At 35.9% G+C, this 13,206-nt stretch overlaps 1 protein-coding gene across 6 annotated transcripts in view; it reads right to left on the reverse strand.

The window, feature by feature from the left end:
* Positions 1 to 5,505: 5,505 nt before the first annotated feature.
* Lrch2 (leucine rich repeats and calponin homology domain containing 2) overlaps positions 5,506 to 13,206 on the reverse strand; it is an 82,563-nt gene continuing 74,862 nt past the window's right edge. For 5 of the 6 annotated variants that reach the window (XM_087600708.1, XM_087600707.1, XM_087600706.1 and 2 more), the window contains 4 exons: positions 12,547 to 12,659; positions 12,236 to 12,373; positions 12,007 to 12,084; positions 5,583 to 8,141 (listed from right to left, as the gene is read on the reverse strand). In XM_087600708.1, the coding sequence (XP_087456834.1) occupies positions 8,022 to 8,141; positions 12,007 to 12,084; positions 12,236 to 12,373; positions 12,547 to 12,659 (449 nt within the window). In that variant the 3' untranslated portion in view covers positions 5,583 to 8,021. 6 annotated transcript variants of the gene reach the window in all.

Raw genomic sequence — 13,206 nt, forward strand, 5'->3', positions numbered from 1 at the left:
GTCTGGTAGGTGGTCCAGTATCTGAGAAATCTAGGGGTTCCTGGTTAACTGAGAGGGCTGGTCCTCCTACAGGGTGGCTCTCCTCCTCAGCTTCTTCCAACTTTTCACTAATTCAACCACAGAGGTCAGTAGATTCCCTGTAGTTCTTTCAAACAAGAACAATTATGGGTCTAAGTTTTGACTATGGGATGGCAACCCTATCCCTCACTTGATTCCCTGTCTTTCTGCTGGAGATGACCTCGACAAGTTCCCTCTCCCCACTGTAGGGCTTATACAAAGAACTCAGGAAGCTAGCCAACAAAAAAACCCCAAACAATCCAATAAAAATGGGGTAATAAATTAAACCAAGAATTCACAACAGAAGAATAGCGAATGGCTGAGAAGCACCTAAAGAAAAGTTCAAATTCCTCAGTTATCAGAGAAATGCAAATCAAAACGATCCTGAGATTCCACCTTACAACAGAATGGCTAAGATAAAAAAAACTTAGGTGATTACAGATGCTGGTGAGGATGTGGAGAAAGAGGAACACTCCTCTATTGCTGGTGGGATTGCAAACTGGTACAACCACTCTCAAAATCAATCTGAAGGTTCCTCAGGAAATTGGAAGTAGAACTACCTGAAAACCAGAAGTACCACTCTTGGGAATATACCCAAAAGATGTCCCACAATGCCACAGGGGCAAGTGTTCTACTGTATACTTAGAGGCCTTGTTTGTGATAGCCACAAGCAAGAAACAACCCAGATGTCCCACAACAGAAGAATGGATACAAAAAAATGTGTTTTTTTTTTAAAATAATGAAATACTACTCAGCTATTAAGAATGAGGACACCCTGAATTTTGCAAGCAAATGGTTGGAACTAGAAACTCAGACCCAATAAAACATGCATGGTATGCACCCACTAATAGATGGATATTAGCCAAAGAAAATAAGCACAGAATACCCAAGATACAGTACACAGAACTCAGAACACCTCAGCCCCACTTGGAAGGGGGCAGAAAGCAACCACAAAGTGGGAGGGAAAGACAGGGAAGGAAAAGGGGTTGGGGGAGGGGGGAACATAATCTGGTTTTGGGTGGGAAAAAAGGATGGAAGCCCTCAGGACCAGCAGAAAGAATGAAAACAGGCAACCTCGGGAGGTAGGAGGTTGGAGGAACCCTCCATAATGTACCAGAGACCTGAGAGGTAAGAGACTCTCAAAGGGAGGGACCTTACAATGATGTTTTTTATAACCATGAAAAAGTATTTAAAAATCCACAAGGAAGCATTTCTGAGCAAACAGAATACCACTGATAACACTACCATATTTGATTTCAAGTAATACTACAAAGTCATAGCAATAAAGTATGGGCATGTCACCAGAGGAATTCTGTTGCTCAGGATTGCACTGAACCTGTACAAGTTTTGACAAGACAGCTTTTTTCACATGGATTCTTCCAGCCAATGATCCTGGGAGGTTTGTCTGTTGCCTCTTATTTTCCTCAATCTTTCCTTCAATGTGGAGGCCCTTAATCCTTGATCTATCCCAAGGTATCTTTTGAGGCTATCGTGAAGGAGATTGCTGGTGTGATTTCTTGTATAAAGTATGGTTTTCATCAGTGTACTGGAAGGCCATTGGTTTTAATGTAAGTTTTCTATCCTGCCATGTTGTACAAATTGTCTACAGAATGAGCTACTTTGAATTCTTCCTCCCCCATTTTGTTTTCATTTCTCTTTCATTTTTCTTGTCTTAATGCCCTTGAAGTATTTTATTAAATGTAGAAAGTATCACTCCCACCTTGTTCCTTTTTGAAATGAAAAGGCTTGAAGTTCTTTCCCATTTAATACGTTGGCCATAGCTTTGCCATATATAATCTTTATGTTAAGACAAGTTCCTTCTATTTTGAGTTTCTTTAAGATGTTTAAATATTTATTTTTTTAAATTGCATACTGTTTGTGTTGTGGAGGTACATGTAATTACAGAAGCCTTCAGAGGTTAGAGATGTCAGATCCTCCTGAAAAGAGTTAGACAGTCGTGAGCTGCTTGACGTGGGTGCTGGAACTTGACCCTGGGTACTGTGAAAGGCAGTATGTGTGCGTAACTGGGTTGTTTTTGCAATATTCATGGATTTGGGTTTTTGTCGTTTTTGTATATTCTACAAAACAAAAGTATCAGTTGTGTAGCTGGAAAAGTCTGTGTCCTATTCTGCGCATACTTTCTTGACTAGAATTATGATATCTTCATGTCTTACTGAACAAAAAGCCTTTAAGTTTTAGGAGACCCCATTTATTAATTGTTGATCATTTTGAATTGTTTATTGTTTTATTTATTTACATTCCAAATGTTGCCCCCATTCCTGGTCCTCACTCCAAGAATTCTTCATCTCATCACCCTCCCCTCTGGGAGGGTACTTCCCCACTCACCCTGCCCCAACGTATCCCCCCATCCCCCTTCCCTGGGGTATCAAGTCTCTACAGGATTAGGTGCCTCTTTGCATACTGAGGCCAGACAAGGCAGGCCTCTGCTGCATATGTGCTGGGGGACCACAGACCAGCCAGTGTGTATGCTCTTTGCTTGGTGGCTTAGTCACTGGGAGCTCCCAGGTTGGCTACACTACTGCTGTCTTTTCCTGTGCTAGGGAGCTCCAGCATTTTCTCTTTCTCCTTGATCAATTTCACAGTATTAGGTCTTATGTCAACATCCTTGATCCATTTGGAGTTGTACTTTGTGCAGCGTGAGTGATGAAGATTTGGTTATATTCTTCTGCATTTAGCTGCCAATTTAGCTAATACCACTCGTTGAAGATAATCATCTTTTTTTTTCCAAAATGTACTGTATGCCTCTTGGACAATAATCAGTGGCTGTTAAAGTGTTGGCTTAATTATGACACTGAAGCTAAATGGATGGAGTAATCATTGTGAGGAAAGAAAGCCTGACTCAGAAACACAAGTACCACATGGTTTCTCATTTGTTGTAAATGTTTCCTGTTAATCCTTAGATCTTTCATCTGGGTACTCATAGAGGTCAATTAGTTAGCAAAGCAGCACATGGGGCACTTCAAATTGATAGTTATAGAACACAAGGGTTAAAGGGTTCAATTGGAATAATGGATCAGCAAGGGGAAAAATTGGAGTAGAGCCTGCTCAGCAGGGTAGAAGAGAAAGTGGGGAGATCATACCAGTAAGGCTTTGAAAAACACTCATATAGAAAGCTAATAGTGTAAAAGCCTCCTAAAATACATCCATAAACATATTTGAAAAAAGAATTTAAATAGAATTACCCTACAACCGGTTGGCATTACCCTTACTCCACAACACAGGCCAACAAATAAAGACCCCAGATACACATTCAGGCCTATGGAACACTATTGAAAGGTGTAATTTTAATTACTTTAACATAAATTATAATGAATTTCTTTGAATTTGTTTACAATAAATTTTTTGAGTGATCTGAGTAGGACTTTAAGCAAATTCCCTTTGAGATTGAAAATGTTTATTTGCATATGTAAAATCATATTTACCAACTACTTTTGTAGACATGTAACTAATGTGTATCATTAGAATACAGTCAAAATAAATCAATTTTCCTACCATTAAGTGGCAGAGTAGTTAGATTTATATATTTGAGCGACAAATATTATGGATCAACTTAGTATGTAAAAATAATCACTTTTTAATGAATCAGATTTCATTGTAGTAATTTTCAAATGATTTTTATCAAACTTCTATCCTTAACTACTTTTGTTAGAATTGCCATAACTTATAAACTGTTCATGTATGGAATTCTCATTCCAATCTCTAGATTTTTCCAAAACAGCAAGATTTTATTATGCTACAAAACTTTAACCCTGGGCCTTATATTAAACACCTACTTATATTTTCTATTATGCAAAAATTAAGTTATCTAAAATCATAAGCATAACTTCTATGTTTAAAATACAGAAAAGGAATATATACCTTAAAACACAGGGTTTTAATACTTCCCATTTTATCAATTATAGCAGCTTTCTGGGCATTTACACATCAACCTTATGTACAACAATAATCTTATGACAATAACATATGTCCTTTCGAGTTTTCCATACACTGATACTTGAGTATTTCTTCTAGGGCCATTCAATATAGAATATTAAAACTACGTAGAAAGCAAGCCTGCTGCTAAAGTTCATTCAAAATCCTGTGGTGAACTTGGAATTCCTTTAAAAACCTATCAAATATCGACTTACAAGTACTCATTGAAATGTGCATGTTTAAGATAACTGTGACAACATTGTCTTCAATAGCACTTGGCAATACATAAATGTATGAGTTAATTACACCAATGAGCAATGATGCCCAATTAAATATAAGCGTTTTTTAGAAAACTTACAATTGAATGTGAAAGAATAAATTTGCTATCACACAGGCCAAAGGCACTTCGTTCATATTTGAAGGGACTAAAACATACAATAGAATTATTGCTTATTGGCCTACACTATATAGTTTTAAATAACGTTTTCTCTTATAGTTTGTCATACGGACAGCTTACTTACATCATACACTGAGAACATGTTTGCAATGTTAACTTAGTTTAACACGTTTTAGACAAAATTTAATACTTTCAAAACAAAATTGAAAATAGTATAAAGGGAATCGGGCTCAGAACAATCTAACTTCAGCGTTTGTTGAGTTTGTTTCCATTGTTCTTTTGTTTTTCAGATGTAATCTCATTTTCTGTCAAGCTATCCTTAAACTGCCAGGTTCAAGAAATGCTCTCACTTCTGACTCCCTAGGAGGCTAGATTCTTGTGTCAACATGCCTAACTAAAACAGTTACTAGGTATATCTTATTAAATGTTTTCTTTTTTTAAATGTTCTTCTTTTTATTGGATCCTTTTATTTACATTTCAAATGTTATTCCCTTTCCCAGTTTCCCATTCATAAGCCCCCTATCCCATCCCCCTCCCCAACCACACTCTTTCCCACGCCCCGGACATTCTCCTACACCGGGGGTCCAGTCCTGGCAGGACCAAGGGCTTCTCCTCCCATTGGTGCCCAACAAGGCTATTCTCTGCTACCTATGCAGTTAGAGCCCAGGGTCTGTCCATGTATAGTCATTGGCTAGTGGTTTAGTCCCTGGAAGCTCTGGTTGGTTGGCATTGTTGTTCTTATGGGCTTGCAAGCCCCTTCAGCTCTTTCAATCCTTTCTCTAATTCTTCCAACTGGGGTCCTGTTGTTTTCTCTTTTTTAAGCTTATTATTTTGTGTGTGGCAATACTATGCCAAAGTGCACTCATGGAGCTGAACTACTCAAGAATCCACAAATCTCAGGACCCTTTCCAGGAATCGGCACTGCAGGATTTGCCACCATGTGGGTCTTGGGAATGGTTAGCAGGCTCCACAGCAAGCACCTTTCCTCACTGAGCAATATCGCCAGCACTCGAGGTTTAACTATTCTTCCACAGTGGGCACCACAGACACAAACTGTCAGGGGGAATAGCAATAGTGAGAGGGATGATAGGAAAGAGAAAATGAGAACCAGGCTGAGATTTTTTTCATTCAATTTTATCCACAGTTTGCATCGGTAATATACATTTAGTGTTCCATTTATTTTTTAAATGCATCAGAAAATCAATTATGATAAATCTGTGACTAATACAAACATTTCTGAATTCTTCAAAAAATTCAGTTAGAAAAGTCATTAAACTAGCATTCTATAAAGATAATTATTAAACAAATGGTTATGCATTTTTACTCATTTCAATTCAAACATATCCAACATCACTTCTTTCTTGTGCCATATGGTCATAAAGTTTAATAGAAGTAGCTACCTAATGATATTTGGGCCCAATAAAATATTCTTTGATTATTCAATCCTCCTCAAATAAAAAAAATCCAAATAATGATGATTCTTAAATCAATAATTGAAGTAAATATATGTCATAAAAATATTTAGCATAAAATTTATACTTAAAAACTACTAACATAAATATGTCAGGGTCTTGGAATAAGTTTGTCATTGTGGACTATGCTGAAAAACTGCCTTAGAAGTGATGTTGTTATTGCCTTTTGGCACAATAATAATTAAGGACCTCAAAGGGACCCATCTTGAAAACAATTTGTATTAGCTATAAAGACGACAGAGCACCGAAGTTCTGGTGTGCTTTCTCTTTAAGGTAATAGTTAACTGACAAGTGAAATGTAGCAAAAGAATTGTCTAAAAAGTCACAACTATTTCAATAATAACAAAGCACAAAACTACTAGGAAAATAATACAACATTAAGTAATAAGAGCAATTCTATAGCACAATAACCATGAGAGAATTATGAATGATTGTTTTGGTTGTTAAAAGTTTTTAAGTCTGTAATGCTGTCAACTGTCAAGGTTAAAAACTCATCGACTAAGGTACTTACTAAATTACCTATGTCATTGGGGATATTTTCAGATCCAACTATTTAGTCATAACTAATTTGATCAAATATTTAAATAATAAATTATTAATAATTTAATTCTTAAAACTTACAGTATAAAAAGCTTGACTCTTTAATAGTTCGAATTTGACTTCTTGGGAATGTAAAAACACATCTGTATTCTGAAGCCAAGATTGAAATGTATGGCTTCATAATGACTGACAAAAAATGTAGATTTATTCCTAAACCCAATCCTTACCATAGTATTTGGCACATGACATTTTACATTTTATAAATGCCCTTTGAAATATCCTAGACCAACGTTTTTACTAAGTTGCATCCATATTAAGAGGTAATAAGTGCAAATAATCACACAGTTAAGAAATGATACTAGCTTGGTTACTACAAAAGTGAATATGAAGGCTCTTCTATAGGAAACTGAGTTAGCTATCACAGTAATGTTTTGGAAAAATTCCTGCCCTAGTATCACTGTAAGTTTATACATCTCCAAATCAAGCAAGGACTTTACTGAACATTCTATTCCATGAACCAGACTGTGTTTAATTCAACATCAAGTTACTTGAGGATCATAAGGTATACATGCTCCAGAAAGGGACAGATTTTTTGAATCAAAACCTGTTTCTTAATGGCCACTCTCTGAAAATTGAAGGCAGCACTTATGTACTGAATGCTTCTGTAAGGTGAGATACGAACCCAAACATAGCAGTTGCATCCAAATGTCCTTGACAATAGTACTTCCCTAGCTTTCCAAAGCCTTACTGCTTTGTGTAACGTTCTCAACACAGAAATAAAATACTCTTCCGAAAAAATGATTAAAATAATGACTACGGTTTTGCAAAATTAAATAGCATAAATTAAGCATATTAACATTTTTTGACAACATGAAATAACCAATTCAAGGGAAACTGCAATGCATTAACTAAGAAACCACCAATGTGAGGCACACTTAAATCCTCACATATTACTGACCATACAAAACCTACCAAAATATTTAAAAATTCCATTGATTCTATTAATACATAAAAAGAAATTGCAAAAATGCTTAAGACTATTTAAGATTCATCAATTACACAGGCACTTCACATGTAAACAACCTACAGTATAACTGAAAATATTTTGGCACCAACTGATAGTACTAAAAGAATTGAATAATGCCAGGGTTTTGATTTTTCTACTCATTTTTGCTAGGAAACAAAGACAAAATATTGAAGAGATTGTGTATAAGCTAGAAGTATATGAAGTAACTCAAATATAGAATTTTTTTCCTAAAACATGATTACGTGACCTAGATGTTCACTAGTATACAGTGATGTAAAAATATTCAACTTAATGTGATTGTTAAATTGAAAGTATGTTTTCAATTTTGTACGAATTTGCATTCTGGAAATTCATCAAGGTTACTGAGTCACAAAATAAAAGAATTTTAATTTATCAAAAACTCTTATTAAATTAATCCAATTTTCTTCCAAAAATTGCTTGGAAAACTCAGAGTTCATATCTGATATCTTATGTGAATCTAAAAGAAAGAAACCTAAGGCAAACTGTTGTTACTGGACATTCTTCATGATTTTGAGATACCGGAAATCATTTCAAATACATGAAATTATACACGTATAATGCTTTCAATGTCACATCAAGCCATAGAAAGCTGAGATGCCTTTGTAGTAGGTAATTCAAGGAGGGCCTGAACTGTGACACCAACTTTCACAAGACCTCGTTCTTCCAAAATATGGTGAGGCAAGCAGAGTCTCTCCTGGGGAAAGAGCAAAAGGTATTTGAATGTTCATAATTTTTAGCAGTGGAATAAAATGTTGAGTCAGAAACAGATTTTAAAATTATTTAATTTTTAAATTATTTCTTTCCTGTTTTGAAATTACTGCACCGTTTCCCCATTCTCATTCCTCCCTTCAAACCCACTCATATACCCCACTTCAACCCCACACAAAGAATCAGATTAATAAAAATGATTTATTTATTTATGTATTTTATGTATATGGATGTTTTGTCTGTGTGTATATCTGCAGAGCAAAAGAGGGCATCAGATCCCATGGGACTACAGTTATAAATGGCTGTGAGCTGGCATGTGAGTGCTGGAAATTGAACTCAGGATCTCTAGAAAAGTAGCCAGTGTTTTTAACGGCTAAGCTATCTCTGTAGGCCCAAAAGCCAGATCTTTTAAATATTCTTTCTCTTCAAATTCAGATAAACAATACAAAATTCTACTTTTTCTTTTTAAATAATATAAACTGTTGTTAGACTCATACCTTATAGTAAGCAAGGGACTATAGAGATTAGCTTGGTCATTAATACCAGGGTTTTCCACAGAAATATCTTTCCCTACACAGAGTTAAGGAACAGACCACCAGTATCCAGTCTACTATCTCAGGAGCGCCTCTCATGTATCTTCCCACTGAAGTTGTTCTAATCAAATGGTCCACATACATATTTGACTACTCTGTCGCATTGATCTTTAAACAGTGCCTTACTTGAAACCTTCTACCTGTTTTGATTTCAATGATACAAATTTGCTTGGTTCTTCCACTAAACCTACAGCAAGTGGTCTTTAAATTGCAGTAGTCTGTATCAATCCTCTTCTAATGTGGGAAATATTTCCAAGAATACTACTCATTCTTCTCTTTTTTTAAGTACAGTACTCCTTAGTATTCTCTGTGATCATTTTAAAAATCTCACTTCTGCCCTGAATTCCATGTCTTTATTTCCCCTAATAGCACATCAGGCAAATTCCAGAGAGTCATGGCCAACTGTAACTGATAGGGATACATCAAAATCCACATGTCCATGACAGAACGGCTTTTATAAGGAAAGTTGAACTTCTGGATTTTGTATCTCAGTCTTTTTTCAAATTACATTGATACAAAATTAAGAAGTTTAACAGCCTTCACCTTCTTTACTTCTGTAAGCAAATTAGCATTCACTGAATAATACTGAAAATACCTAAGGATACCCTAAAAATGACTTTTGCATTTTAGTATTCATTGCTACATTTGGTGCTCCTGAAGTATTTTATGCAAATGTTTAACTAATCAATTAGGTTGGTATCATAAAAGTAAGTAAATTTCAAAGCAAGGACAACAGTTCTTGCGTCAGAAACTGCAAAAAGAGCAAATCATAATTGTGATGGTTTGCATATTTGGCCCAGGGATTGACACTGTTTGGCGGTGTGGCACCAGTAGGAGGTGTGGTCTTCTTGGAGTAGGTGTGTTACTGTGGGAGTCGGCTTAAAACCCTCATCCTAGCTTCCTGGAAGCCAGTCTTCTAGGCAGCCTTCAGATGAAGATGTAAAACCCTCAGCTCCACATGCACCATATCTGTCTGGATGCTGTCACGTTCCTGCCTTAATGATAATGGAGTGAACCTCTGAAGCTCTAAGTTCAGCCCAATTAAATGTTGTCCTTTATAAGACTTGCCTTGGTCGTGATGTCTAGTCACAGCAGTAAAACCCTAACTAAGAAAATAATCAATGTGAAACAAGAAGAAAATGACCAAGAAATGAGCCAAGAGGGGATTAGTGAGGTAGGGAGCTGTACTTCAAATAATAGCATTACCTAAAAGTAAGTATTGGCTGAACCAAGCATCACCCCCTACAGACAAACATATATGTAACAGATATGCAGCTTGGTCTTCATGTAGGTTCCCAACAATTATAATAGGAGCTGTCCCTGACTCTGATGCTTGTCTGTGGATCCTGTTCCCCTAACTGTGCTGCTTTCTCTGTGGCCTCAGCAGGAGAGCATGTGCCTAATCCTGCAGTGACTTGATATATCAGGGTAGAATGATACCTGGGGGAGGCACTCCCTCTTCTTGGAGGCGGTGAGGGATGAGCTATGTATATTAGTGGGAACTGGGAAGACAGAGAGTGCTGTGATTTTGAGATGTAAAATGAATAAATTAATTAATTAATGGAAGAAAAATGGCTATACTAAATGAGAACTGGGAATGCGAGGATCAATCATATTGGCTGGTTCCATTTACAAGAACCCCTGAAATGTGAAGTCGATCATACTGATAGAAAGCAGATTGGTGGTTATCTCAGGAAGCATGGACTCCAGAAAGACATGAGGAATGTTTGGGATCAAAATTTTGCTGATGTTTTCAACAATGCATGGTTAGATCAATATTTTAAAGGCTGGAGATGTAGGCCAGTGTGAAAGTGTTTGGCTACCAGAAATGGACCATTAAGTTAGAATTTCAGAATTTTTAAAAAGTATCAAATTTCATGTTTTTATTTATTTATATGTGGTTTATTAGGTATTGATATCACCCCAATAAAGTTGTTGAAAAATTAGGAAACACCCTAGAGTAAAGAAATAGTAAAATAATAACACATTATTATCTTCCAAGTTCAGGATAAAAGTAAGTGGAAACTAAATGTAAAACTCTCAAATTCCTAAAACAAAAATGTTTTTGAAAAATCATGTAATATCATGTAATAATAACAACTAGGGAAAACTTCAAAAGTAAACTTTTTATGAAATATAATTTTAAGGCATCATATAGAAATCACAGTAAGAAAACAAAAAGCATTTAATTAGCAAAGCATACATGGATTCATTTTTTTTTCTTTAAAAATAGTGTCTATTCAGTTGAGGTAAAATCTGATCTGATGGCGAGTCAATGACGTTACCATTTAAAAGAGAGCTGAACACAAAGTAATGGAAATTTCAGAGTGTCTCTTTCCTCAGTAGTCATGGTAACATTAGTTTTATAAAGTCCTCAAGATTGACAACATTTTTATTAGACATTTTAATCTATCAACAATACTGATTTGATTTTGTAATATAGCAATTATTTTATAAAATACAAACCAATGCACATTTATTTCAAAGTTTCTCCATTATAGATATTATCATATATATCTATATGTATGTATGTATGTATATGTAGATATTTACCTACCTTTTAAAGTTTTACTTGCATTTTTCCTACATGTATGTCTGTGTGAGGGTGTCAGATCCCCTAGAATTGTAGTGACAAACAGATGTGAGCTGCCATCTGTGTTCTGAGAACTGAACACAGTTCCAGGAGGTCTCCAGGAGGAGCAACCAGTGCTGTTGTGCACTGAGCCATCTCTCCAGTCCGGTACCAAAAATTTTAATTGGACCGTTTCATTGTTTCTATATAGTTATACTACTGTATAAGTATATTAGACAGAATTCAGAATTTCCTCATGAAGTTACAGATAAGAGCTGGCATGTAGCTCAGTGGTGGAATGTGTGCTGTGCATGTATGAGGCCTTGGCTTTAGTCTCCAGCATAACACTAAAGAACAACAAGGGGTCTAAACATCCTTCAGCGGAACCCCACCACCACCACCACCAGCAGCTAAATACCAACAGCAATGGTGTCACACTTAAGCTTCAGTTCGCACAGCTACATTGTGTTTACACACAGATGGATTAGCAACCATTTTACATATAGGTAGATGCTTTAGAAAGGCCTTCAAAAGATCTTAAAAAAACCAATTACATATATGTACATGATAAAAAGAAAAAAAATAAATTTGTGTTCACAAAATGTTATTCATCCCTTACTATGAAGATGATTCTACTTTCCTTGTAACAGATTAATAGTTAAATGACAACTTTGTCAGATAATTACCTGTGAAACACCCAACTTTTTGCAAGCATCAAGAAAATTTTCTACATTTCTTCGACATTTTGCCATGCTCAGCTTGGGCTATGAGGCAGAAGAAAGACACACAGTATAAGTACTCTTCTAAGAGAACTTAGTTGATATTAAAAACTCTTTGTTTACGGGCATTATTTAAAGACATTTTTAAAAATTTGTATTGTCTTTGGAAAGTCGGTAATCTATTGACACTACTTACCACTGCTGGTGATGGCACATGAATACTAGCTACGGAGCGTGGCCTTATGTGATTGGCCAAATGGCAAAGAACAACTCCATCCATCAGTGCAGCTCCTATGTCATCAGGCAGAATGACTTTTAATCTGGATTCAAGATTCTATAAAGAAATGAAGATAAATTGCAGATGTCTTATGTAAACATGGTATGCATTCATATTATTATGTGATCAAAAATTGAAAGAGCATTAAGAATAAAATCAATATACTTTTTGAATTTGCTGAATTAAACCCACTTCTGTAAAAGGAGAACCACATGGTCAATGTGACTCACATTGCGAAGCTGCCGAATCTGTTCACGCTCTTCCCGTAAATGCTCCATCTTTCTTCTCATTGTAAATCCTGGATCTGCTGCCCCATATTCTTGACGAGATGCACGACTGAAGGCTGTATACAAATAGAAATTCCCTAGCTTTTTATAAAGATAATACAAAGACCAGCCATCCATGGAGAAAGAGGCGTGATCAAAAGCATGAATATAGAATTACAAAAGATGTTATTAATAATGTATTCAAATATCTTAATTATATTTAAATGATTTTAGCTAAATAGTACAAAAATCAACAGGCAACAAAATTGCAGTGACTTCTACCACTTACATATGTTCTTATTTAACCATATGTTATAGGAATCTTATGAACCAGGTTAAAAGGGATAGTTGAACCTATCCCTTCTACCTCTAAAGACAAAAAGGAAATTATTCTGGAAGGTCAAGAGGGTTATTTGGGAAGAAAACCATGATTCAGTACCTTGCCAAGTAAAATGGATCCATTTTCTTTTGAGCATGCCAAATGCAAAAGATCCCTGGGTTAAACCACAATATAATGGAGTGTTATAATTGCAAAGAGTGCTTTGCTGGCAGAGGGCTCATTCTAAGAGCAGTCACAGTAGAGTAGAAATAAGACTGCAGGATACCTAAGGCAGAAAGGAGGTT

Source organism: Rattus norvegicus, chromosome X, assembly GCF_021556685.1.
Source record: "Rattus norvegicus strain SHRSP/BbbUtx chromosome X, alternate assembly SHRSP_T2T, whole genome shotgun sequence".
NCBI classification, from domain to species: Eukaryota; Metazoa; Chordata; class Mammalia; order Rodentia; family Muridae; genus Rattus; species Rattus norvegicus.